Source organism: Cervus elaphus, chromosome 12 (genome assembly GCF_910594005.1).
Source record: "Cervus elaphus chromosome 12, mCerEla1.1, whole genome shotgun sequence".
NCBI lineage: Eukaryota > Metazoa > Chordata > Mammalia > Artiodactyla > Cervidae > Cervus > Cervus elaphus.
Window position 1 is genome coordinate 84,470,310 of NC_057826.1, and position 19,351 is coordinate 84,489,660.

The 19,351-nt window shown below is 51.1% G+C and overlaps 1 protein-coding gene across 3 annotated transcripts in view; it reads left to right on the forward strand.

The window, feature by feature from the left end:
* The window catches only part of ANP32A (acidic nuclear phosphoprotein 32 family member A), a 38,126-nt gene extending 19,361 nt beyond the window's left edge, over nt 1-18,765 (forward strand). For 2 of the 3 annotated variants that reach the window (XM_043919797.1, XM_043919798.1), the window contains exons 2-7: nt 10,637-10,786; nt 11,019-11,141; nt 13,471-13,669; nt 15,063-15,160; nt 17,279-17,342; nt 17,543-18,765. In XM_043919797.1, coding sequence (XP_043775732.1) covers nt 10,637-10,786; nt 11,019-11,141; nt 13,471-13,669; nt 15,063-15,160; nt 17,279-17,342; nt 17,543-17,604 — 696 coding nt within the window. In that variant the 3' untranslated portion in view covers nt 17,605-18,765. Of the gene's footprint in view, nt 1-10,636; nt 10,787-11,018; nt 11,142-13,470; nt 13,670-15,062; nt 15,161-17,278; nt 17,343-17,542 lie in introns of those variants that run through there. The other variant, XM_043919796.1, reaches the window with a different exon arrangement.
* Nucleotides 18,766-19,351: the final 586 nt, after the last annotated feature.

Sequence of the window (19,351 nt, forward strand, 5' to 3'; positions counted from 1 at the left end):
CTTGACTTACAGCAAGTGGGATCTTAGTTCCCCTAGCAGAGGTGAAACCCAGGTCCGCTGTATGGAAAGGCAGGTTCTTAGCCCCTGAACCACTATGGAAGTCCCTAGACTTTTTTTTTTTTCTTCTTTTTACATCGTCTCTTTGTCCAGCCCCTCCCTAACTCTTTAAGAATCATAAAGGTTTTTAGGTTTTGTCTTTGTTTTTGGCATTTCGAGATTAAAGCAGCTATAAATCTGTGAAAAGCAGTGAATTCAACCTGTACTGTATTTTTTTAAAAAAGCAGTCAATACGGGCAAAGTTCTACCACCAAGATCGAGGTGAAGAGGCTGGAACTCTGGAAGTAAAGCAAAACCCACGGAGCCTTTGATTTCTTCCTCTCTGCCCTTCTTGGCTGCCCGTGTCCTCTTCCCAGTGTCTGTCTTTCTCCTCCTCTCCCTCCATGATCCAGCCCTCTCGCCTCCTCCCACCCGCCGCTCGGCTCCCATTCCGTCCTTGCTCTTCCGTGTTCCCCCTTCCAGCTAGTGGCATATGGAACTAACATTACTCCTTAGCCTTTCCTGCACTTCCGTCACCAATACTTTTACCACAAGCGCTTAATTTCCAGACTAAGGCAAGCTGCCATTTCTCTAAGGGAGAAAGAGATTAGATCGCTTCTTATGTGTGACCCTTGGCTAATTTGCTTTGTGGTCTTGGATAGAGAAAACTTTCGGTCCTCAGCCTCAGGTTTTCTTGCATGATTGGTGCCCACTTCTGCCCAAATCAGCGGTTTCCGGTCGGTGGTTGGACGCGAGGCCCTCCGTGCCTCGGTGTTTGCTCGGCTCCTGTCATTGCCAACGCGGCTGTCGTTTGGGTAGAGGTGGCAGGGAAGGAGGCCAAGGTCGAGGGCTTCTTCTCTGAGTCTACTGAGCCTCCCCCACCTCTTCTGCCCTGCCAGCCCTCCTGGGCCACGTGGGGAGGCAGGCCAGGCACAAAGAGGGTCAGGTTCAGGCCTGGGGCTCTTTTCCTAACAGCTGTTCTCTTTCTCCTCCTCTGTTTCCTCTTGCTGCAAGGAGATCACCATGGAGAAACCTGCGACTTTGGGGTGTGGGCCCTAAGTTAGGAGGATAAGAATGGTCCAGGGTTCAGTTCCATGGTGGGCTCTGTGACCCTGGGTAAGTCACAGGGCTGGTTTCCACCTGGCTTTGTCAGTTGCCCGAGGAGCTGGATTAGATCCAGTGGTTCCCCAGAGGTGTGATGATGGGTCCTTTGGTTCTCTGAAGCACTTTTCTAAAGCCAGCTGGAAGTTAGGCAGAGGCCCATAGAAGGGCTGTGGGAGGTGGCTAGCCCTGTGTCTGAAGGTGTGGTGTCGTCTTAGGTGGGCTGTGCTGCTTGCCAGGGCTGGGCGGCGGGAGCTGTGAACTGCCGGCCTATGGATCACCGTGTGATGAAGCTAAGGAAATGAATTATTTTCTGTTTGCAGACCATTCACCCACTTGGTACCTGGGGAGTGGGTAGCTGTCACTGTCCACACCAGACCCATGGCAGAGACCCTGAGCCGTGTTCTCTTTTCAGACCCTGCTGGCTGAGGACTTGGTGGGATTTCCACAAGTGGTCCCAGCCCAGCTGGGCTGAAATCCCTGGAAATTGGTTTAGGGGCCCAGGAAGCCATTTTTGTACCTTTTGTTGATTTGCCCCAGTGGAGTTAGCCGGGTGCTTTGCTTTCAAAAGTGAATGAAGGGTCAGAACTATTTCCCTCCCCTACTCCGCCCTTTCCTCGCAAGTGACCCAGTCCAGTTTGACTACTTAGCCAGCCCCTCTGGGCAGGGCACCAGCAGGGGACACTGAGACCTCAGACCTCAGCAAGACTGTTGGGAGGAGAGACCACAGGAGGAGAGACGGCCAGGCATCCTGTGGCCGAGCTGCGGCTCCCGGAGGACCCTGGTGGGTGGACGGGCGTGGGGGGCGGGTGTCCCTGGGGTGGGATCCAGTTGCCAGCGGGTTCAGTGAAGCGTAATACCTGGAGAGCCCTTTGTAAAGTGTAACATGGGAAGGGAGCAGCAGGTGGTGTCACCGTATTTGCGGGAAGTCAGGGAGGCTGGCAGAGGGGGAGGCAGGGACACGCCTGAAAGAGGCACAGGGTTTTAGTCGGAGGCGTTGATGTTCGGGGGGCTGGGGATCCTCCTCTGGATTTGACAGTGGACTCCCGTGACCATTAGAGGCTTGTGGACAAGGAGTGACAGGACTTGACGTGATCAAAGCAGCGTTTTGGGAAGGTCGTGTCAGATGTACCCCTCTGCCCTCTGGGCCTTGCTCTTGTCTCCTCGGGGTCTTCTGTTGCAAAGGGCCAGTGCTGTGACTGTTGGATAATCGTGGAAGTTTTATGAACCACAGGACTGTAGAGCAGGCTGAACAACTCCATGAGTTGAGATGCCTGCTCCCAGCTGTCCTGTGAGGTGGCAGGCGTCAGACGGGTGGTGCCAGGCTCCCACATTGGAAATCCAACACCTTGAGCCCTGGGGGCTGTTTTTATGATCCTGGTGTGTTATAAGAGATAACATGATTGATTTTCGAATTTCAGTAATTATTCAGGTAATTGCCTGGCAGTCCAGATTTCCTTTTTGGCATCTCAATGATGAATACTGGGCTTCTCTGGCCCATAAAATCTCCCACCTCCTTTTGGGGACCAGTGACTGAGTTTGGATGTGGGCTAAGACTAAAAGTGGACAGACCCTCAAAATTTTGTAATTAGAAGGAATCTTGTGTCTGTCAGTCCAGTGTGTGAGTTAGGGTACCGCAGCAGCCCAGAGAGTCGGACACGACTCCCCTCGGGGCCCACAGCAAGTAGTGGCGAAGTGGGCCCCAGAGTCCAGGTCATCAGGCCTCCTGACCAGCATCCTGGGCACTGTACCTCTCTGCGTCTTGCCACCCTTCCTTCTCCCGGTCTCCATTCAAACACAGCCCAGCAGGACCAAGCCTTCACTGGGGTCTGCTTCCAACTCCTACTTCTCACACCTTCCAGTACCCACTGAAGGTAGCAAGGGACAGCTACTTAAAAGATGCAGCCTGCTAAATTTTCACTTGATTGTGTCATTTACCAGTTCTAAAACCTTCAGCTCCCCCGTTCCCACTGCGCTGTCCCCCCACCACACACACATACACACACCCACACACACTAAAGTCAGACCCAGCTTGACTCCTCCCCACTTCCTGTCTCCCAAACAGCCTTCTGGGCCTCCCCCCCCCCCAACCCCTGTTCTGGGAATTGTTCACCTGCTCTTAAATTAAGCATGGCTAGTTCAAGGGGTGGACAGTCAGGGAAGGCTTCCTGCAGGAGGGGGAACTGACTGGCTGGAAGGAAAGAGTGAGGCTTAGGGGAGGAAAGCAAAGGCTTGACACGAGAGGAGCCGCTGCCCAGCCAGGCCCCTCTGCTGAGCCCACAGCCCAGGTCCTGCACCAACTGTGCCAGTCATCACTTTACCGCCGAGTCCGATCTTCTGGCCGGGAAGCATCTGCAGTGGCACCAGCTCCTCCGTCTTTGCCTTGCTGAGGCAGAAGCCCAGTCCTCCCCACGCTTGGGGGAGGAGGTAGGAAGCCGGTTCCAGGCGGCGAGGGAGCCAGTCACAGGGTTTATGTTAATGCAGGCCCTCCCCCAGCCAGCGCTTAGCCTATTACCCGGGCCCTGCCGATAGCTTCATTAGTGGCGCAGCGAGCCTCAGCCTGCCTTCCATGGTTCCCTAAAATAATAAGGATGGCGTCACCGACTTCCCGCGGCCATGTGCTCCCACCCAGTGCCTTCAGAGCTCTATTGTAGGAAACAAATAAAATCCAGAGACCTAGATGCTTTTTTCTGGGAGAGATTTTTTTGTGTTAAAGTAAGGTAGGACCCTGCCCCTTAGTTAAGAATTTAAAAGATCTTTATGCAGTGTGGAGATCCCAGTCTTAGCTACCATTAAGGCTGCAGAATAACCTCCTGTTAGCAGAAGTGAGAGAGCTTCATGGTTGGTTCCAGGGTCTTCCACTGGGGACTGTGATTTCTGATCAGAGCAGTGGTGTGCTGTGGCTGGAGAATCACCCAGCTTGGGGTTCCTGGGCTCTCAGCCAACTCTGGACCTTACTGCTTCCTCTAGAAAAAGAGAGCTAAACTAGAGCAACATTTTGAAAACTGTGGATCAGGTTAATTTTTTTCTTTTAATGTAATAGAAAAGGAAAATTGTAACAGGGTAAGTTTTGTTTCTCTGTGTGTGCATGTAAACACACGAAAATACATGTGTGCTGAGCCAAGGTGTCGATGTCTTTTTTACTGTGGGTTGTGGTCAGAAAGCCACTGACCTAGATGATCCTGAAGGCCTTTCTAAGCTTTTGAAATCGATGTCCAACTTTTCCCCCAGAGCCTGATGGTTCCCCCATGGAACTTGACTGATTTTTGCAGGTTTTGCCACACTGATTGTTAAGCAAAACTAGAGACTTTATGGCTAAAAGGACAAAACCAGTCACCCATCATCCGTATGGAGCACCTCTAGGAAGAAGCCCCTTTCGCTGCTGCCTTGGTGTCTTAGGTTGGCCTTCGAGCTAGAAATGGGATCTGCAACAGGGGATGGCCCATTTAAAAGCTGACCTACTTAAAACCCATGAGCAGCAAAAACACACGGGGTCAATCTGATTTAAGTCTTCTTCTGTGGCAAGGTTGGGACCTGAAAACTAGATTGGTCAGGGACTGACAAGGTTGAAACCACAGTTACAAATATTTGTTGCATGCCCATGTGGAGAAAGGAGAGATCAGACTTCGAGGCGAGTGGGAAAAACTAAAGAAAACGAGGTGTAGCTGTAAAATCCAGAGGCCTGTCTTCGGGGCACACCATCCTCAGCTCTCTAGAACCTGGAGAGGCCTTCATTCCATGAAAGGGCCCTGCGGGCGGCAGAGGGGACTCAGAGCTGCAGGCCTCACTTGATGCCCATTCTTGTCCCTTGACCGTGGACAGCAGTGAAGGTGGCTGGGGGTCAAGGAGCTTGGCTTTTTCCAAGCTGGGGGTGCTTTCTGCGCATTATTTCATCTAATCCAACCCCGGGTGATGGCACTATTGTCGTTGGAGGAAACAGAAGCTCAAGAGAAGTGAGGTGATGAGCTTGCGAAGGGAAATTTGGACTTGAGCCAGGTCGGTTTGCCTCCAGAGCCTGCCTTCTGTCCACCCTTCTATGTTGCCTCGGGAAGTGCTGGAAAAATAAAGAGCAGTCCTCTCTTGAGCTTCCTTCTCTCTGGTTCTAGCCTTGAGAGGGCTTTGCTTTAGGCCCAGGCTGTCCATTTAAACCCAGGCCAGCTCCACGGGCCTGTGTGACCACACAGGCCCCGTGTTTAGAAGGTCCTTCCCCACCCTTGGGTTTAACGCGCTGCTGTCAGTGTCTGGGGATTCTTATCTTCCAGTTTCATCTTGCACTGGGCCCTGCAGATTGTCTGGCCAGCCCTGGCGTTGCTAGAGTGCATCCTGATTCTTGGTCTCGCTGGGTCCCTCCTGCCTGTGCTCAGCATGTCCGTCCTGTCCGGGCAGAGGCATGTGCAGCATGCACCCTGTTCCAGCCTCGGGCCTGCTCCCTGGCACACTGGACCGGAGTTGTTTACCGGCCGTCTGTCTCCTAGCCTGCCCCCACACCTCCTGCTGGCAGGGGCCCCAGCTGTGGATCGTTACTGGCTCCGCGTCCCCTCCGCTGCTTAGGTGGACAGTGTCACAGGAGCTTGCTGGGTGGAGAGAGGGGGTTTCTTACGGGCAAGAGAACCTGCATGCAGAGCACTGGGTCAGGTCAAGAGGAGGGTGCACTGTTGACCGAGCTCCTCACGGGGCTTGCCTGGCAGATGCAAGACACACCAGAACACGTTGTTATTGTTTATAAAAGGGAGGGCTTGTTCAACCTGTGTCAGACCAGTTGCACTGTTAATTTCACAATGGTGTGTCTCCTTTTGCATGCCTGGCACCGAGTGCTGTGGCCGGCACGATAAACAGGACATTTGTTAAGCAGTTGCTCGGCTGTCCGCTCCCCACTAGGCTGATTACGGAGAAGGACAGTCCCTGACCTCTAGGGGGATCGGATGCTTAATACACGATTAAATGATTCATGTGGCAGCTGCCCTCGGTGCCCTGGGATGCTCAGAGCTGGGCGCTGAAGGTTTCCTGGGGAGGGGACTTAACTTGGTCTGTAGGCAAGGGTGAGAGGTGGGGTGGGGGGCAATGAGATTGGAGGAAGTTGGCTGAGGTTGAGAGTAGAAGGCCTCCTTAGGTCAGTTTAGGACCTTGATTTTTTTTCCCGGAGGCGGCGGGAAGCCAAGAATGTTTTCTAGGCCAGAGTTTGTGCTTTATAGGCTAAACAGATATCATTGTCCCTTTTCTGCAAGGCAGAGCCTGAGACCTCAGGGATAGAGTCAGGGTCATTCAGCCAGCTGGGCCGGGCCTCCGGGTAGAGGTCTGTTCCCAGTAGTCCAGCATTCCTGCTGTCACAGAGACCCCATTTGGAAGCAGAATCAGATCTAGAGTGACTTAGACTACCGTGAACAGGACCACATTGCTGGCAGGAGAGAAGAATGGTCAAATTTGAGAAATCTGTGAAGACAAGATTCACAGTTTTGAAACAAGTAACGGGTTCTTCCTTAGAGTAATAATGTGTTCATGTTTATCACGGACGGTTCAGCTCCCCTTGGTGAGAAATGACTGCCGCGTCTTGCTTTGGGGACACATTTTTCAGGAAATGCCGGAGCCGGGCAGTCTGATTTCTTAGGAACCTTCAGTGCCCTACTGTCATCTCCAGGGGGGCCCGAGTATGAATATGCATACACCTCTTAGGTGTTAACACTTGAGGAATGAGCCAAAGGCTCCTGTGGAGGGTTGTCATTGGAGTGACTGAAAAGCTCCTGATAGAAGCAGAGTAAGTCCAGTCGTTGGTTCTAGAGAGAGTAACCACATTTTGGTATTTTTAAACGGCCAGTGGGATTGGGAGAGAGTTTAAACCCAAAGTACAAATTTTCAGTTTAATTTTAACTTTGCACTTAGCTCACACCCAGGGTTTGGCAGGGGGGAATGGGCCTTACTTTTTTTTTTTTTTCTGTTTTAAGCAGAACACACCCTGGATGTAACAAGGATGTTCTCTTCACATGGAGGAAGGGTTTGCAGCAGCAGCACTAAGGAGAGACGGGAGGAAGTGGGCTGGAATTGCAGCAGGATTTCTAAGAGTCAATTTAAGGAAGCTTGGGGTGGGTTGGACGTTTTGAAACACGCCCTGGAGCTGTAAGAAAGCGTGGCCCTGCGTGGAGGCAGGTGGAACAGGGCTGGATGCTATGCCTTCGACAGGTCAGCTGTTGGACTGGACCTTTTGTTTTTTCCTGTTTGGTCCATTACAGACACGTCACAGTCTGCTTACCTGCCATCCCCAATGTGACTCATCACCCCACAAAGAAACTGTGGGTTTCCCCCGTGGTTTGGGCTTTCTGGTAATATCAGCAACCTCAGGGTGTAAGCCTCAGCCCACCTACCCCACCCACTTTGATCTCTCCCCAGACTGTGCTGAAACACCGCCAGGAAAGAAATGCAGAAACCGTGGGGATCCCAAAGGCCCCACAGACCTGGAGCAGCCACTTGGCCTTCCAGACACCGTAGGCTCTCCCTTCCGAGTGATGGGAAGCAGCCTTTTGCTCCTTGGGGAGGAGCGGGGTCTCAGGCCCCCGGCCTTTGTCCAGATCCTTGCTCCTGACTGCAGTGTCATTGGAATGGGGGTTGGGTTAGGTTTTGTGCTTTGGTTACCGAGGAAGTGTAACCAGGGTGGGGACAGCTGGGAGTAGCCCCCATCCCACCAGTGGAACAGCTAGAAAAGGGGCTGAAGGGGGTTTAGTGCAGTCAGGGTAGTTTGTAGGATTGGATTCGGGGGTCTGGGAGAACCTGTACCCTGCTTGGGAACAGCAAGGAAAGCCTCCTCATCAGTGGCAACACTGACCATCGGGGCCTGTCCCTGCAGCTTTAGGATCAGTGGTTCTGATCTGGCTGTACAAGAGGACAGCACCCCAGGAGCACGCCATGGAGAGATTATGAGGATCAAATGAGACAGCGCCTGCAAAGAGTGCCTGCTGAGGGCTCAGGAAAGAGCCCTTGATTGTTGTTAATGAAGAAACAATCATTGTTGTTAGTAGTGGTGTCTTGCATATTGTCCCCAAGATGAATGGCCACCCGTTTGGGCATGGTGCTGGGACTGGAACCTTGGGTCTATCTGGAGAATCCCCAGAAGCACTGAGCCGTTCTGGGAAAGAGGCAGACTTCCCGGAGGAATTCCCTTGACTCTGCAGCACCGCCTCCTGGCCCCCCCTTACTGAGGCCTCCTCCTTGGCTGGTGGCCACAAGAATAGAAGCCCTGACCCCTCTAGAGAGCCGCATGTCTGAAATCTTTGGAGGTGGACTGGAAAGCCTCCTCATGTTTGTCTTTCCGTAATGGAACTTAAAGAATTCCCAGGGCCTTCCAAGGAAAGGAGTGACTGAAGGAGCCTAGTCGTGTGACCCCAGCAAGAACTGCCTACGAAGGAGGTGGCACTCGCTCCCCAAAGACCTGGCTTCCTGGCTCTGCACTGACCTCCTGCCCTGGGGCAGAAGGCCTTGCGGGGTTTCCTCCCCGTCTCTTGCCGGTGACCTTGAGAAGGGGGCTTGACCCGGACATCTGTCCTCCCCTGAAGAGTGGGAAAGGACTTAACTTCCCCCATCTCAGATCCAAGGGAAAGGTGGGCCTTGGCGCCGGTGCCTGGCTGGGAGCTTGCTGGCTCTGGATAGGAGCTGCTGCACCTGGCTTCACCCCTCCTGCCAAATTGCTCCTGTCCTGAGTTGAGCAGGCCACCTCTCTCCACCAAGGAAGAGGACAGCAGGGCACCTGCAGGGCTGTGGCCCAAACAGGCCCTGAGCTCTCCTAGTCTGACCTCTGGCAAGGGAAGACTGAGGGAGGGGCGCGACACCTGCTGGGGATTCTCTTCTCCCATGTGGACATATGTCCCAGTGATGCCCGAGTAAGAGGACCACTGTGGTGGGCAGTCACCCTGGGCAGATGGACCTGCCCAGAGGTGGGGAGCAGCCCTGGACAGTGACTGGTTAGGATAGGCCTTGTTCGCTTATCCAGGAGGAAAAAAGGCTGTGAGGGGCAGGAATGATAATGCAGGACTGCTGTCGACAGGACAGGCCTGGCTCAAGTGACCCATGGGTGAGAAATCTAAACCTAGGGATGGAAGCCCCAGGGAGCATCAGATCCAGGCAACATCAGTACACGTTTCCTGGAGGTTGCAGAGACCAGGCAGGTGGGAGTGCAGTGTCAAGCACCAGGTGCAGCCAGGAGGAATCACCTTTAAGGCACCCACCGTCCATGGAAGGCTGGGGAGCAGCCCCCTATCAGCTCAGGATGGGAGTGGAAAGCTCCGGGCATCTGGTGGCAGGCCAGGCACCCTGGCGTCCCTTACTGACACCCCTGGGTCATGGCAGGCTTGAGAGCTGATGACTCTTCCTCAGACTGTCTCCCTACCATCTGTGCTGGAGCCTGGACCCTCTCCTGTAGCCAAATCTGCCTTTTAAAAACCCAGTGAGATTGTAGCTCTTTATCAGTTCTTTCTCCCTCATTCGAAATAAAGGGCTTAGGGCCCAATTTCTGGATAAGAAGATAAGAGAGGGGTTCTAAGGTCTCTTAACAGGGCAGAACCACCTCCAGGAAGGCAGGAGGCCTGCAGGGCCACAGAAGTATCTCCAAAGACCAACTTCTGGACATTGCCAAGCCCAGCATTTCTGTGTGGGTTCATCCTGGGCTTGTGGATGTCCATTTTCCTTGCACATTGGCTCTCAGGACCTGACGAGCAAAGTTTAGAACTGTGGTATTCCATGTGGTAACTTTGATGTATCTCTTTGCATTTTGATTGATTAAAGCTGAATAAAATTTAAAGCTTAGCTCCTCAGTCTCAGCTTACCGGGCCACATGTGACTGGTGGCTCCTCTCCTGGATGGGTTTTCATCGTCACAGGAAGTTCTGTTTGACAGCACTGGCCTACAGAATGGAGAGTCTGCGGGGCCCCTGGTCTGCAGCCCTTTTGTGGGGCAGGCCAAGCCAGTGGCCAGGTGATGACTGCCAGGCTGGGTGGACTGGCTCTGACTGTGGTGGCAGGATGGGGTTCAGGTACATCCCAGGGCCCATCTGCACGCAGAGGGTCATGGACTCAGAGGTGAAAAGACGGTGGAGACTGAGGAGGGGAAGGTGGTCAGGCTGGGACCATGGCGGACCCTGGGGTGAGGGGCTCAGAAGGAATGTCAAGTCCCAGAGGTTCCCTAACAGCATTGTGGCTGGTACAGTGGGGAGCCTGGGGGCTGAGGTGCGGCAGCGGGGTTGGAAAGAAACTCCCAACCTTGCTGTCAGCAGTGGGGTTATTGGATTTGTCTTCTCCGGTCCAGCCAAGATGCCTGTCCAGAAGGGTCCCCTGGTTCTGCAGTTCCAGTCACCCCAGCACCTCTCCCCACCCTGCCTCAGTGTTGCTAAAAGCAGAGAAAGACCAGGGTGGGTGCTGGCGCTGAAAGGCTTCCTGGTCTGCCTCCTGTCCTCCCCCCATCCCCGGCCTCAACCCCCGTTCCTCACCCCGATTGATTCATTCCCTCCTTCCCTTCCCAGGTAAAAGAGCTCGTCCTGGACAACTGTCGGTCGAATGAAGGCAAAATCGAAGGCCTCACAGATGAATTTGAAGAACTGGAGTTCTTGAGTACAATCAACGTCGGCCTCACCTCAGTCGCAAACTTACCAAAGTTAAACAAACTTAAGAAGGTAAATAGAACGGAGGCGCAGGTGTGCCTGGGAGCTGGGCTAGGGAGGAGGACCCGGTCATTTCTCCAGGTTGAGGGAGCATAACTGCAGGGGGGCCAGGCCAAGCCCCAGCACATCTGCCCCTTCCCTGAGCTGACTCCCTTCCTGGCCCGTCTGTAAAGAGCTGAACGCCTGAGCCCAGAGCCTTCATTTTAAGAGTCATTTCTGCTTTTTCTCTCCCTGCCTCCTTTAGCTTGAACTAAGTGATAACAGAATCTCAGGGGGCCTGGAAGTATTGGCAGAAAAGTGTCCGAACCTCACGCATCTAAATTTAAGTGGCAACAAAATTAAAGACCTCAGCACAATAGAGCCACTGGTGAGTCATCGGGGCCTCCCCTCTCCTCTGGGATGGGAGGGGTTGATACCAGGGAATGCTACTTTTACATTTGTATGACATGCTTTTTGTGTTTAATTATGTGCTATGAGATAGAATTCTGTTTTGTCTATAGAGAAACTGAGGCCTCTAGAAGTTAAGAGAGCTTGACCCAGAGCCTGAGGGTGTGAAGGATGCTTTGGGACCCAGGCCTCAGTTTCTGGTCCTGGTGCTTTTCCTCTTAGAGTTCCCACTCAGCTTTGGAAACCTGAGCTGTCGTTTCTTTGGGCTTAGAGCCTGGCTTATGCCTCTCACTGGGGAGAGAGGGGCCATCCAGGAACTCAGCCGGCCCTGAAGGTGGCTGCCTGTTTTCTCCTTGGGTCACTGCCCAGAGGTTGGTGCCTCTGAAGGTGGGTTGGGCCTGATGCAGGTGCCCTGGGATGACAGAACACTGTATGGTACTGGAGCCCCATGCACTTCTCTAAAGGGTGTAGAGAAGAGTGACCCTGGTCAGCAGTCCTGGCTATGATGGTGACCATGGACTCAAAGACCTGGGCAGCGTGTCCTCCTTTGCTTGTCCACATAGAGCTGAGCACACCCAGACTTCAGGATACACTCACCAGAAAAGGGCAGGTCATGGTCAGAATAGCAGTTTCTGTGTTACCCATATCCGAATGAAAGTATTCACTTGACTTTAAGGAGATCAACTGTAAGATGTACCATTGATTAATTTTTGATTAATTAATCATTGATTTCTATTTTTTGAAATATAGAGATACTACTGCATTAAACTGACACTTAGCATAAATATATACGTAAGAATTACTTCATAAGTTGGCCACCTTAGAATCAGGAAAGGGCCATAAGGATATTTGGCTAAGTTTGCACCTTTCCTTTTTCTGGGTATAGAAGGTGGCAGTTGGGGCATCTCTCAGTTTTCGGTTCTTATCCAAAAAGCATTCCTTGTACTTTGTGGGTACTTGAGGGGCTGGTTGATGTGCCTGTGTGGCAGAATGGGAGGCTGGCATTTCTCCTCCAAACTCAGGCTTTACCTGCCAATCTGTGGCATGGGGTCAACTACGAGAATAGATTTCCCATAGAACTTTCTTTTAGGACTTCTTCTGATCTCCTAGGGGAAAGCAGCTATATTTATCTAGCTAGAAATTTCAATTTCATAATTTTATTATAAACTGAAAAAAAATCTTCGAAGTTCTGTGTATGTGTGTTTTGGGAGGCAAGTTATGGAGACTGTGTATGCACATGTGTGCACACACACACAGTGTTCCTTTGGCCTAGAATACTCATGTCTTTGTAGTTTCCTCCCTGGTTATCAGTGTGATTATTGTGTTTCACTCACTCCTGAGAGTGGGGAACTGTATTTGGTTGGGAGAGTTGGGCCTCACCCACCCAGCCCACAGCCCAAACTCCCTCCCTACCCTTTGACCTTCTGCTGAAAATGACCAGGTCTCAAATCAGGAAATCTCAAGAGAATGACCTTGTTGCTGACATTGACCTTGAGGGACAGTTTCTTCAATCACCAGTTAGGCCTGGCCCCACTGGAGCAGGGACTTGGCCTGAGGTGGGATACCTCCTCCTGGAAGATGAGGGAACTGGAAAGATGTAGCTGTTTCTTGCCAGCTCTGTGACCCTTCACTTCCCGGGCATCAGAATCCGGCTCCCAACAAGTGTGACATGGACCAGAGCCGGTCAGCTAAACCCATCGGTATTAAGTACTGTGGACAAAATCTGGATCCTTCATTGATTTTTCTCTTGTCCTTTTTGACAGGCAGTACTGCAGAGTGTAAGAACACAGGTCTGAAGTTGGACTGCCTGATCAAAACCCAATTCTCTGCCTTCTGCTTCCTCTTCTATAAAATGAACTAATTATTTCTGCTTTATTGGTGTGTTGAGGATTAACTGAGTTAATACACAAAGTGCAGTATTAATTGCCATTATTATTATTCCCAGAAGGAGGTAGTTTGCATTCCTGTGGCCTTTTCAGTTCCTCTCTGGCTCCTTAACACACAGGGCAGGCTCCAGAGCTCTTGGCTTGTGCAACAAGAGAGCCCCAGGTTAATTTCAAACTTGTCTGTTATGGCAAAGGCTGTGGTTGCAGAACAGAAGTGCTGGCATTGGGTGAGGCTCTGAAGATCCTCAGTTCCAGCCCCCCATCTTTCACATGAATGAACAGGAGGCTCCCCGCCAGGGGTGACACAACCAAGTGGAGCCAAACCAGGGTTTGCTCCTCTCCCATGAGTTCTGCATGCTGTCTCACGTCAGCCCACCTGTCTCCTCATCCTGCTCACCGGCTGACTTTGCTGTTTTCTTGCAGAAAAAGTTAGAAAACCTCAAGAGCTTAGACCTTTTCAATTGTGAGGTGACCAACCTGAACGACTACCGAGAAAACGTGTTCAAGCTCCTTCCGCAGCTCACGTATCTTGATGGCTACGACCGGGACGACAAGGAGGCCCCCGACTCAGACGCCGAGGGCTACGTGGAGGGCCTGGACGACGACGAGGAGGACGAGGATGGTGGGTGGCGCCAGGGGAGGCCAGGCCGGGTCTTACAGGGGGGCAGACTGGGCGTCGCTGGTCCCTGAGAGCAGTCGACCTCTTTCTCGAGCTGTGGAGGGGAGCAGGCTGTCCACTTTGTTTATTGCTGTTGTGGTCTGTCTCATTAACTGACACCCCTGTAATAACAGGGCCTGAGCCCAGAGAAACATCCGAGATTCTCCAACTGCATGGTAACTCCTTAGAAACCATCTGAGGGACGTCCCTGGTCAGGGAACTAAGATCCCACATGCCTTGCAGCCAAAAAAGAAAAGATGTGACAGATTAAAAGACTTTAAAATTGGTCCACACCAAAAAAAAAAAAAATTGAATCCTCCTTTCAGTTTTTTTCCCTTTTCCAAAGTCCTCCCCAAAATGAGATCCTATGGTGTCTCTCTAGTGTGAAACTGGACTTGGATTTGCTTCCGGGGAGGAGATGAGCAGGTGGAGGAGGGTGGGGCAAGGCCTGAGGGTCCCCTCTTCTCATGTGGAGGAGATGAGGTCATGGCCAGTGAGATTGTGGGGCCCCCTGGTGGCTGCCACCCATAGGACCCCATGGCAGGACCTGGGGGTGAGGACTCGGAAGCCCCAGGGATCTTGGAAGCAGAGGAGGTTGTAGGCAGCACCCTGGGCTCCCTAGTAGTGCAGTAAGGAGTCAGGGACTTACAGGAAGGAGAGAAGGAAAAGGAAGGAGGACCTCCCGTCTCCTCTCCTCTCCACACTGCCAGCTCAGCGCCACTTCCCTGCAGGCCTTCGTGGTCGAAGTTGAGGGTTGAGATCTTGCCTGAATAATTCACAGATGAGAGTGCTTTTCCCTTCTTAGGTAGGAGTATTTTACTAGGTATTCAGACATCCTGTTTGCCTTAGTTTGTTCTATCTTGTGCTGGGACAGAAAAGTCTCAGGACTGGAATCCTGAGACCAGGCTTCTAAGCCCAGCTCTGCAGCTGACTCCTTGTGTGACCTTGAACAAGTCACTTCTCCCCTCTGGGACTCGACTTCCTCACTTGTAGAATTTGGCTCGATGCTCTCTCTGAATGCATTGACTTCTTGGCTTTCCTGGGCTCTGTAACTTGGCTCTCTGATCTGGCATTTTCTCTGCCATCTTAGCTTCCATGTGGGATCTTTCCTTTTCAGAATACTTGGGAAGAGGGCTTACCTTTGAGGTCATTCTAGGATGCTTATCTTTTGGATGACTTCAGGCTGTGTTCAGTCACATTAAAGCATCCAGGCTGTGAGCTGGGTGGGTGTGGGAGTTGTGGCCCCTTTATCAAGGAGTGCATCTCCTGTGCCAGGCCCAGCAACCTGGGGCCTGTACTGTGGGAAAGAGGGGTCAGCTCACCACCCCTTTGTCCTTGTCCCCATTTCCACTCGCAGAGGAAGAGTACGATGAAGATGCTCAGGTAGTGGAAGACGAGGAGGACGAGGAGGAGGAGGAGGAAGGGGAAGAGGAGGACGTGAGTGGAGAGGAAGAGGTAAGAGGCTGGGCTGGGCTGGGGGGACCATCTCTTGGAGTCCCCCTTATTTGCTGCGTCTGAATCTGTCCCACTAACTGTCTCACTGATGGGCCTTAGCAGCCAGGAACCCTGAATGTGTATTGAATCATTTTAGGGCCTGTTACTGGGCTGATTTGGGAGAGGCAAGCCTTGCAGTCGGCCCTGGAAAAGAGGGGATTCTGGAGGCCAGTAAGGAGGGGACTCTTCCGGGACAGCCTGGCATTTGTTTCCATGTGAGAATCAGTTCTTATAGAATCCACATCCCCATTTTCCACCTTTTTGCATTCGTGTGTTATTTCAGATACTCAGTGAGCACTTACAGTATGCTGGGGAAAAATCAAGGACTGCCTTGAACTGGTGGGTAATAGGATAAGACACTGCTGGATTCCACATCAGAGGGTGGCAGGGGTCCCCTGCACACAGCGGATAAAGTGCCATTATCCTAACACACTGGCCAGCATTCTTTTTTAACAAGGTCTGGGATGTGTCTGTGACAGGGTGCAGCCCATTTCTACCACTTGCTAGCTGTGTGTCTCTGGGCAAGTTGCTTGACCTTCTGAGCCCGTTTGTTCATAGGTGTCATTTTACAGCTGGGTCGTAAATAGGGATCAACTCACTGGATTGTTTAGAGAATAAAATAATTTGTAAGTAAAACCCCTAAGGACAGGGAGTGTTTGACCACTTACTATTTTCGGTTTTCACACCCTTCAAGGTCCTGGCTCTGTGTGCCTGGTTTTGTACTTGGATGGATGTTCTGAGTCTTTCTAGAGCACAGTCATTTTCCCTGACTTTTCAGCTTTCTAAATCTGACTGCAAAAGTTAGAGAGAGAGAGGTTTAAAATGGTGACAGCACAGACAAGGTACCTGCCTTCTCCCTTAACTTCCTATCTCTCCCCGTCCAGGGCATGGACACCTGTCTGCCACACAGGCCCTCTCAGGTGGGACCTCCTGGCTGGCCCCTCATGCTGGGGAGAGGCAGCTCGAGGTCAGAGGAAAAGCTGGTGACGCAGGTTTGGTTCCCCACGCGTGGTGCTTCTGGGTGTCTCTGCCCAGGTGCAGGCTGCTAAGTTCACCTCTAAAGAATATTGTGTCTTTTAAAAATAGAGATAGCAAAACGGGCTCCCCCCTCTTCCCCGCCAGGACAGGGCAATAAGGCATTTTGGCTAATGGACTTGCTCTTCCTGTCACAGGCACCTCCAGAATGCAGGTTTTTGTTTTGGGATTGGGTGGTGGTGGTGTGTTGTTTTTTCTTCTTCTTCTGTAATCTCATTGACCATCTGCAGATTTCCAGCTTCCACTAAAGGAGAGCTTACACACACGCACACAGTCTTAGCAAACAGACTGATTAAGGAACTATTTGGTGACATTATGAAAGGATATTTCCCTTGACAAAAAGAAGTCTATTGCCAAGTTCTTTTTAAACAATGGGTTGCCTGGTGCTTCAGGAACAGTATCATGCAGATTCAACTAGCCTGGACCCCCAGGAGCAGCATAAAGTGTGGTCCTGGGTTGAGGGTGAATTCACACCCCTTGCTGAATCTCAAGGAGCTGGAAGTGATTTTCTTCAAGGAGAGGGGAGGACATGGCATTTTCCCTCTCCTCCCAAGTGATCCAAGTTTGTAAGAAAGTGAAGGGGCTGGGTAGGGTGAGGCTGGACCCACCCACGGAATCTGGATTGGGGTTTTCCCTTGAACCAAAACTAGATTGAGGGCAGATGAAAGTTCAGCCCACTTCATGTGATGGAGAGTCGGCAGGGGAACTCGTTCCCCTGGGCGGGCACACTGCAGAGCTGCCCAAGTTGCAAGGACTTCAGTTCAGGAATTCCTAACCTGGGCGTCGAATCCACCCCACTCCCCACTCTTGCAGGTATTGTATGTGATACCGGTGTTCTCCGGAAAGGGGGTTCAAAGCTTTCTACAGATTCATAAAGGTTGTCCTTCATATAAAAGAACCTCTGCTTTAGATTCACCTGACCAAGCCTTGGGGGTGCTGAGAGGCTGGCCCTCACCTTTCTGAGCTCAGGGTCGGGGAAAGTGGCTTCTTCCCCATGTCCGAGGCCAGGGCATTCCTGAAATCCAATGTCTTCTTCTCTTCTAGGAGGATGAGGAAGGTTATAATGACGGGGAAGTAGACGATGAGGAAGATGAAGAGGAGCTTGGTGGTATGGCAGCCTTTTTACTCTCCGAGGGTAGCAGGCTGACCCCTTCGGTCACAGTAGATTGCTGGGCCCTGAGGACCTGGCCTCAGTTTGCCAGGGACAGCAAAGTGTCCTAGACTTGGGATCCCTGCTTTCCCGGCGGGTGGACGGAGTCAGAGGCGAGATCCATGTCTAACCTGAATGCCTTTTCCTTACTCTTCCAGAAGAAGAAAGGGGTCAGAAGCGAAAACGAGAACCTGAAGATGAGGGAGAAGATGATGACTAAGTGGAATAACCTATTTTGAAAAATTCCTATTGTGATTTGACTGTTTTTACCCGTACCCCCCCAAATCCCGCCCCCCGAAACTTATTTTTTTCTGATTGTAACGTTGCTGTGGGAACGAGAGGGGAAAGTGTCCTGGGGGTTGTGGGGGGAGGGAGGGTGGGAGGGGGTGGAATAAAATACTATTTTTACTGCCACTCTTTATTTTTTTCCCCTAATTTTTCTTTGTGTCTGGTTCTGTCCCTGTAAATGCAATAGCTGAGTACACACAAGTGAACATTTGTTCCTTACCCTCAAAGAGGACGATTTGGAGATCTCTGACATTTCCTGATACTTCCCAAGTCTCTTGAGTTGATTGGAAGGCCAGGGCTGGCCTCAGTTTGGTTTCTCAAAGCCCAGGAGGGCTGAGCACCAGCCGCGTCTTACCTCTTGTTCCGGATCCCATGATTTTCACGTTTCTTCGGCCTGCTAGAGGCAGCAAGCGCCTTGGCTTGTAAATAGCAACCTAAAGGCGAATCTTGGCACTGGTTGGGGGACCTTCCCCGTCTTCCATCCCCTTTCTCTCTTCCCAGACGGTGGTGGGCTTTGCTCTCCTGAGAAGACTCTGATGTCACTCTTGAGTGATGAGCCAGAGAGCTGGAAACAGCAGGCTTCAGAGTTTAGGAGTAAAATGGATTCGGTAATTCTAATTAAAAGAGAAGAAGCAAACCCTCAAACTTCAACCTCTTTCAAAGATATAATAAAACAAAACTGTCCCTATCTTGTTCTGTAAAATATTAGAACGCTTTGTTTTACAAAATGACAGGAGAATTCTTCTGTGTGTCCTGCTCGGCCTAGACCATTTTTACAGACCTAGGCACGGGAGACACTGCTGCATGTCGGCTGGGTTTTTTTTTCATACACCCGAGCACGGAAAAACTTAATGCAAAATTGTATTTTCTTACCTAGTGGAAATCTGAAATGACTGCAAATTCCTAGTGAATGTACAGGTTTGCTTTCCTGTCCCTCTTCTGGATTGCTTTCCAAGTGACGTGACTTCCTAGCCCATGTTTCATCTGTATAAAAGAACATCTGCACCGGTTTTCCTCCCCCTCAGAAGAGCCAAACTTTGAGTTTTATGTCTGTTTGTCATTGATAAATTTCAATAAATCTTTTTATACAATTTTTTTGGGGGTGGCTTCTTTGAGTCCAACAGGCCATTGGTCTACGATGCTGTCTAAATAACCTGCTAGCTGACGGGGCAGTGGGGGTAGGGGACAGGAAGCTTCACGTTGGTTACCTGATAAAATAGTTTTTCTTAAAAGATCTGTAACCTGATATACTAAGTTTGGCTACTTTGGGTCTCAACTCAAGACTTGGTGTGCAGTCTTCATTAAAGATTGGATTTGGACAGGGAAGTGGTGGGGGATGGGGGTTTAAAAAGATAAAGATATAAAAAGGTTTATTAAACACCAAAAAGCCAGCCTTGGGACCTTATTTTTAGTTTATTGTTTTGTTCAGACTGTAAAAAGAATACAGGAAAACCAAAAGAACATACAAAACAGATTTGTTCCTTTTTCATTTAGAGTTAAGTATGATAGTTTCTCCCTCTAAAGAGGCTTCAAAAGCATATGCCTGAAATGGCTATGCAGTAGTCCATTAATTTACTTAATTCTAACCAAATAGTAAGATATTCAGGTTATTTTCAGCTTAGCCACTAGACATTGTGTTACACTCTTTGTGGATTTTATAGTCCAAATGCTTAGGAGTC